Here is an 8,141-nt window from a genome sequence, read left to right on the forward strand (position 1 = left end):
ATTAATTCAATATATTATCTATAATATATAAATTAGTCTGTAGACTCTAGATTTATTTAAATTGAACTGTTATTATAATGATATATATTTTTATTTTTCCTTTTGATACATTTATTTATATATTTTAGCGCGTTTAAAATTCGATTGTGAATAATAATAATTCGTGTGGTATGTTTAATTTGATACTAGTTATAGAAGTCAGCACCACATATTTCTATAAAAATTTAGAAGTTGATTGACGAGGAAAATATTGTAAAAGTTTAGTTTTTGCTATAAATATCAAACATGAATACTTTTAACTTCATTATATGTTTTGTAATGAAATACAAATATTTTTTATCTGTATAACTTCTTCAGGTTAAAAAAAAAACATAATGCCAAAATGGCTGAATATAAGTTTGCATTCTAAGAATTTGGGAATTTGCGTAAACTATAGAAGAGAATAAGAATTTGACGAAGCCGTCAATACAAGTGATAATCTAATGATGATAAATCCATTTTATATAATAAATTAACTTTTATGGCCACTATTTCTTCATAATGAGCGACATCGCCAATAATGAGACGATTGAGGTATCGGAGAAGCCGGTTCAAGAAAACGAAGATGTTAAATTCCCGCCCTTCCCTGGTTAGCTTTAATTCACTTATTTTCTCTATTATGACATATAAAAAATTATGACCTATTTGTTATTATAGTTTGTTTGAACTAATAATCACTTCAATTTAAATTTAACTTGTTATTATAGTTTGATTTTTGAGATATAAACTTTTATTATTTACATTTTTTAGATCCAACTGATAATGACTTCGAGGATGATATACCAGAGGAAGAAAGAATTTACTACAAAAATAAATTTAAAGGTAAGTTATTTTTTACGTAAATAAAATTTCAGGGTGAATATTAAATTGTATACATATTATGAATAATTTGTTTTAGACTTGAATACTGTGACGAGTGTAAGATTACACTGTTCTGCTTGTGATCGTCATTTAGGATGCTCAGCACGCAATGAGAGTCGGATGCGTCCACATCCATTGCTCCGTACGTTAGTGTGTCATACTTGTCATACATTTTACAATAGTGGAGAATTTGAGAAAGGTGATGATGGTTCTGAATTGTATTGTCGGTGGTGTGGACAAGGCGGACAAGTTTATTGTTGTTCAGAATGTCCACATGTGTTTTGTGCGGTAAGGAACCATCATTTTTATTATTTTGCTATAATTTATCTTTTCCTAATATATAATATTGAGATACTTCAATTTTATTTTTAGAAATGTATAAGAAGAAATTTGGGGAATCCAAAAATTAAAGAGATAGAAGAATTAGATGATTGGAAGTGTTTTAAATGTAATAATAAATGCCTATGGGATCTTCGTGCTATTTGTTGGGCTGTTCTTCGCTACTGTGACTTAAAAAACAAGTTAGTATTATTTTGCATTTAAATTTGATAATATTTTTATTTTATGCTATTGAGAAAGATTCTATGCTAATCTTAAGTTGATAAATATCATTATATAAATGAAAATAAACAATGTTTTTTTATCAAACTAGAATAGCATACGAAACACAGGATTTGGTTTTAAAGGAGACATACCAAAAACATTGTGCATTAGATCACTCTGAATGTTGCAAAAATAAAGTAAGGAAAAAAGATTCAAAGAGAAAGGAATCAGAATCAACTCCATCTACAAGAAAATCAACAGCTGCTGCTGTTATTTCTAAAATACCACCAACCATTCAGGTCATTATTTTTCAATAATTAAAAAATGGCAAATGTACATTACAATATTGCTATATATTATTGCTAAAAATATAAAATCCGAGAGTTGGATATTAAAAAATCTATAAAAATTTGCTGGATTATTATGATAAATTTAATAAATGTGTTGTTACTGTAATTGTTTTATAATATTAATCAAAATGATGTTATAAAATTTATAGGTAAAGAAATTTGCTTCAATAAATATGGAGGAGTCTGTTAACATAAAATCTGAAAAGAAAGCTCAAAAACGTCCTGCAAGTCCAAAACACAAAGCAATATTAATAAAAAATCCTATTGCAATATCAAGTAAGATGGGTAATCAGTTGACACCAGTGCCCAAAAAAATTAGAGTAAGTTTTAGACTTAATAAGATTTTAAATATTCAATTGATTAGTATAATAGTAATAATAATAATTATTTTTTAGATGCCAAATTCTCCAGTTATTAATCCAGTTAGATTTAGCAATGATAGAAAAACACCACAAACCTATGGCAACTTTACAAAGATAAGACCCAAACCACCACAAATGTCAATCATGTTTAATGGATTCAACAACACTGCTACATATAGTAATGATAATATTAATCTATCATTAGAAAATTTAACACAGGTATTAATTCTTATTTGAATTTACCATCTATACATATACAAGAATTGGTCTGTTCGTTGATTGTTTTTTAATTTTTACATTATTAGGACATCCAGTTTGTAGCTTGTACTCTGAATTGTATTCAATAATTATTTTAACTGTTTATTAATATTCGAATAATTAAAAAAATTAAAAAATTACGGTTAGCCTTGATGATAAATAACTACAGTCAAAATCTGTTATAACGACATTGAAGGGTCTACTCATATTTAGTCGTAAAAACCGATAGTCATAACAATCGGTGATGCTTATTTTTTTATGAAGTGGTATTATTGAATGTGTAGGTCATAGGTATTAATATATAAATGACTGAAATTAAATTATATTTCATTTATTTCAATCAAAACATATACATATTAAGAAAGAACAATGTCATTTTTCTGTATGCATAAAATCTCTAATTTTAGTTTGGAACACTTCTGTCTTGTATACACATTTTGTAATTCACTTTGGAGTTTAATCAGCGTATCCTTATAATTTCCCTGCATGTGAAACTGTTTATTAAAAAGAACAATAGTAATACACTAACAACATTGAGACTATCATTCAAAGTTGCCACTAATTTGTTCATCAGTTCGTCATTTTCTTCTTCTTCAGCTGGTTGTTATACAGATATAATTCTCCAAAAACATTACCCAAATGTGGTCGTTCAATGCGGTATTTCGTAGTAAGCAATGTCGTACAAAGCAATATTTTTGATAAAACAGTTATATAGCATTCAGCCGGGACCTTTTATTTTGGTCAATATAACCGATATGTTGTTCTAAACGATGTCGCCATAAACGGTTTTAACTGTATTTTATTTAAATGTATTTTTAAATTTATTTTTAAAACAAATATTTTATAATAAAATAGCTTTCATAGTAAATTAAATTTACGTAAAATTTAAAAGATAGATTTTATTGTAGTTGCTATTTCTGACCGGTGTCAAATTAACAGAGCAGTTAAATTTTCAAAGGGTTTAGACATGTCAGCTGTTGCAGCAATTGCAGGCAGCTCTAATGATGATGATGTTGTTTGCACACCTGATTTTCCCCTGGAGCCATTGTGTGAGGTAAATCTTTGAAGGTTATGAATATAGTTTAAATAAATTTTATTATAAAAAAAATTAACTTTATAATATTAGTAGTACAATAGTTTTTATGGCTTAAACTGATTAATCAATGTCTATCGCTTGTTACGACATTTTTCGATCTCAGACAATTTTCGAATTCCATTTCGAATTTTGAGGTATTAAATGAGGAGCAAAATTTTCGATTTCTGTGAAAGAAGTGAATCGGTGGTATGCTAACTTGTGCTAAATACACTATATCGATCAGTAATTTCCATCAAATTACTGATATTTGTTGCATTCGAATCAAGTTGCTTGCAAGTTAAAAATCGCCTTTTAATGTCCCTCAGTTTACTTCATACAATACCCAGTTGTTTTACTTTTGAAGCATACTAATGACATTCAATAATATGAAAACTGCTTGTTGATAATAGCCTGAGCCACCTTTTGAAAATGGACTGAACTAATTTGTACTAGCATAAAGATACAAATGACATGGTTACCATTAGATCAAAATGTGAGATATAATTTATCATACCCATAAAGTTTATCAAAGGAATATTTTTTATAATATTGCAGGTAACTGAAGATAATGGCGATGATGACGTTCAGTGCATGACGCCAGGCCCAGCTTTCACGCCGAAGCCTCCACCGCCGCCGCCTCCGTTGGTTGTGCGCAATAATAACACTTTACCAGACCTCAGTCCTGAAAACATTGTAAAAATGACTGAAAATGATGTTACAGTCAATACAACCACGGGTGGCCTAAAGTTCAGAGTGGATCCCCAAACCTTGTCATCTAACAAAATGTATCGCTTGCCTGATGGTCGTATTTTTGCGATTAATGCAAATCCAAGTATGCCAGGAGGTTATTCCGCTACAATAGTCGCTTTAACAGATAATAATTCAGGAAAAGTTACATCAAAGGGTACGACATTTGCTGCGAAATTAAGCGCTGTTTCAGCGCAGGCTGCAACGCCTCCTCCTTTAAAATATGTGACTCGAAACCAAGCGAGTCGCAGTCCAAATAAACGTAGTACTCCAAAATCCGCAAAAGTCGGTAAGGGAACTGACGCATCCAGAATTTGTGACTTAAATGTACCTGTAGAATGGTATCGATATAATTTGATTGATGCCATTGATGCTCTTGAGTACTCATTATCAAGGTTACATCATTTAAAGAAAAATGCTACTACCATGCATTTACGAACTCGATCAATAAATGAAATGCGAAATTTACATAAATCACTGGAGCGTTCATTAACAACATCAATGACTAGGTTTAAAGAAGTTCGAGATAATTTGAATAAGGAGTTTAAACAATACATTGCAAAGAAAACGAGTAACAATCTCAGTGATGATGATGATGTTGAAATATTACACGAAGATGATAACGATGATCCAATTTTTATTGATGAAAATTCACTTGAATCAAATGCTCACGATAACCAGGAAGTTGATTTAACCGCCGTTGGCAGTAGTGATCTCAATGATAGCAATGAAAGATCATCCGAAAAAAATGATTTATCAAGAAATGAAGCTGATACCTTGAACACAGACCACAACAACAGTAATTTTGTAAAAATTAATAGTAATATGTCGACTCAAATTTTAACATGTAAACAAAATGATGTTCATACAGATTATGATCATACAGAGAATCAAAACGTCTCCATTAATTCCGAACAAAAATCTGATGAAAAAGACGACTCAAGTGAAAACCAAAATGAGCAGAATAGTAAAAATCAAAACAAACCATGCAATGCGAGAAGAGAGAAAATAGATTGCAAAGAATTAATAAACAATATTATTTGTAAAACAGAAACATCAATCACTAGTACTAAAAAGATTGACATGTTAGATGAAGACAAAATCTTAAATGAAAGTTTAATTTCTCCAGAAAATGTTAAAAAAGACACTGAAATGAGTGAGGAGATGATTGAAAATTTATTGAAAGATGATAATGCAGGTGATGATGATACTCAAAACACCCAGTCCTTCAATATTTCAGATGAAATACAAGATGCACAGTCCTCAGAAAAGGATTAGTACTATATAAACATACTACATATGCACATGGGGTAACTCTTATAGTTATTAAGCTAAATGTGGGGATATATACAGGGTTATTGGTAATTCGACGTATTCCCGTTAGGAGGTAATAGGGGTGACTATTTGCAATAATTTTAACCCCCATATGCATAATGCAAAAGAGAACCATTTTTGAGTTATCGCGTTTTTTAATTTTTTCAAAATAAGTCAAAAATGCAACTTCAATAATTTATTTAAAGTAAAGTATCAATTCAAATCTAGTTTTTTCTTGTGATTTATAAAAACGATTAAACACTGGATATTTTTCAATATTTAAACAATAATTATCGGTCCAAATTTAAAAAAAGCGAGACGGAAAACGATATTATTTCAATATTTTTTTCATTCCAATATGCCTGAAAAACAAAAAAAATCATTATGAAACTTGTTCTGCAGATTATTTTAAAAACATAATCGTTTACTTAGCTTTCCGAAAATGTATAAACAATAGGGGAAGCACGCATAAGCAATAGGGATGTTACTTCGAGCAAAAACTAGGCTAAATTACAAAATATCTTAATTGTAACTTAGCTACTGAACTGTTTATGTATCTAAATTTTATTTTTAATATGTATTAAGTAAGTAAGTTAAGTAAATAAGTAAGTTTTTCTACATTGGTTATTATTTTGTGGGAATTTTAAAGAGCTACCTTTAGTACGAATTCGGTCATGTTCGAATACGAATTTCCACCAGCGTCCTTTCTGATCATTTTATTTCGGTTGCTTTGAAATAAATTCCTAGTTTTTATACATTTTCGGAAAGCTAAGTAAACGATTATGTTTTTAAAATAATCTGCAGAACAAGTTTCATAATGATTTTTTTGTTTTTCAGGCATATTTAAGTGAAAAAAAAAAAAAAAAATTTAAATAATATCGTTTTCCATCTCGCATTTTTAAATTTGGACCGATAATTATTGTTTAAATATTGAAAAATATCCAGTGTTTAATCGTATTTATAAATCAGAAGAAAAAAATAGATTTTAATTGATATTTTTTTTTAAATAAATTTTTGAAGTTGCATTTTTGACTTATTTTGAAAAAATTTAAAAAACGCGATAACTCAAAAATAGTTCACTTTTGCATCATGCATATGGGGGTTAAAATGATTGCAAATAGTCACCCCTATCACCTCCTAACTGGAATACGTCGAATTACCAATAACCCTGTATAATAATAACTAAAATCAGAAAAATACTGTTTTACTGTCTATCATTAAGTAGAAAATAAATCATAAGGATTTTCTTATTCTGTAATATGCTTTTGTGACTTTTTGTTCACTTGTAGTTTTCTCATGATAATTATTCGAAATAACTAATTACGAAATTTTATGAAGCAAATATCTATATGATACCACTAATATATTAAAACCTTACAATATTTATGACATCTGATTCAAGGCAGAAAGCATAAGTAGCTAAAATCATATAACAAAAGCATTTGTTCTTGTAATTAAACAAACTTGTTTTTATTTGTTATCGATTGGTATAAATGTTGGAATAATTATTTCAAATTGACATTAAAGTAGATATAAGTAAAAACTGATTTTGAGATAAACACTTGAACTGCTTTATAAAAGTCCGACTCTTAGGTTTGGCCAAAAAAATGTTGGATTTTGTCAAGAAGTTCACAGTATACTCTCGTGTTTTGAAAGACAAAGAAAGGTTTTGATTCTTTTTTTTTAATTAGCATAAAATATCCTTAAACAACCTAATTAGTACGACGAATAATTTAATGCTTGTGAACAACATGTTTCAACATAATAAATTCAATTCATTATAAATATCTCAGTAAAATAATAAAATAGAATAATGGTGTCATTAAAATATATCTTTTAAAGAAAGGCTTATGATGTTACTGGGTAACCAGAAATACCGAAATAAGAAAATACAGAGTAATCCGTCATTTTATATTGAGTATTTATTTCAATAATATTTTATAACACTCTTTGGTAGCTGATAGCAGTAATTAGCATGTTCCATAAAACTGGACTTGACAAGTGTGAACACACAATCATTTTTTATTTGTTATATAGTTTTTACTATACTGTCAAATATATATTTTTTTCATTTACATATTCTTAAAACTGTATTTAAAACATTGTATTGAAATAATACATGTTTAATGCGATTTTTTTCTAACAGCTCAAATCACCATTATCATTTGTTCATAATGAACACGGTAAATGAATCTTTATAACTGACATTACAAAACCTATAATTAAATATTTAAGTAAAGAAATAATTAAAAAGAATCCCATACAATATGTGTTCTATAGATGTTTGATCGGTTTATCTTTATAAAAAATAATTTTGTCACCGTTACTTGTTTTAATCTAAAGTTGGGAAACAAATTATAAAATGCAACTTACTCTCGCAATCTTATATTTGCACTTATTTCATTATCAATTAACTAAATATGCTTTACAGGGACTTGAAATATAGGTGTTTAAAGTGTGTTTTCTTTTATTTCTAATAATTGTAATTCGATAGAAACATTTATCTAGACAGATTTCTGGATTCTCGAAGCCTTCCGTAACATCCTAACTACTAATATAAATGCATATGTGAGTTTTTTTACTACTCTTTAA

The 8,141-nt window shown here is 28.5% G+C and overlaps 1 protein-coding gene across 1 annotated transcript; it reads left to right on the plus strand.

Annotated features, from left to right (window-relative positions):
• The first annotated feature begins 370 nt into the window (after window positions 1-370).
• Window positions 371-5,579, plus strand: LOC113397134 (uncharacterized). Its single transcript, XM_026635299.2, has 9 exons — window positions 371-628; window positions 790-861; window positions 938-1,188; window positions 1,273-1,421; window positions 1,553-1,742; window positions 1,943-2,113; window positions 2,189-2,374; window positions 3,372-3,467; window positions 4,044-5,579. Exons 1-9 carry the CDS (start codon window positions 541-543, stop codon window positions 5,511-5,513), a joined length of 2,673 nt encoding a protein of 890 aa, XP_026491084.2. The 5' UTR covers window positions 371-540; the 3' UTR covers window positions 5,514-5,579.
• Window positions 5,580-8,141: the final 2,562 nt, after the last annotated feature.

Source organism: Vanessa tameamea, chromosome 3, assembly GCF_037043105.1.
Source record: "Vanessa tameamea isolate UH-Manoa-2023 chromosome 3, ilVanTame1 primary haplotype, whole genome shotgun sequence".
Taxonomy (NCBI): domain Eukaryota; kingdom Metazoa; phylum Arthropoda; class Insecta; order Lepidoptera; family Nymphalidae; genus Vanessa; species Vanessa tameamea.

Excerpts from the sequence above, each read along its gene's own strand:
- LOC113397134 (XM_026635299.2), top strand. The coding sequence starts at position 541 with ATGAGCGACATCGCCAATAATGAGACGATTGAGGTATCGGAGAAGCCG. Across the intron at positions 629-789 it reads TAAATTCCCGCCCTTCCCTG|ATCCAACTGATAATGACTTC; the intron begins GTTAGCTTTAAT and ends TACATTTTTTAG. Across the intron at positions 2,114-2,188 it reads CAGTGCCCAAAAAAATTAGA|ATGCCAAATTCTCCAGTTAT; the intron begins GTAAGTTTTAGA and ends ATTATTTTTTAG.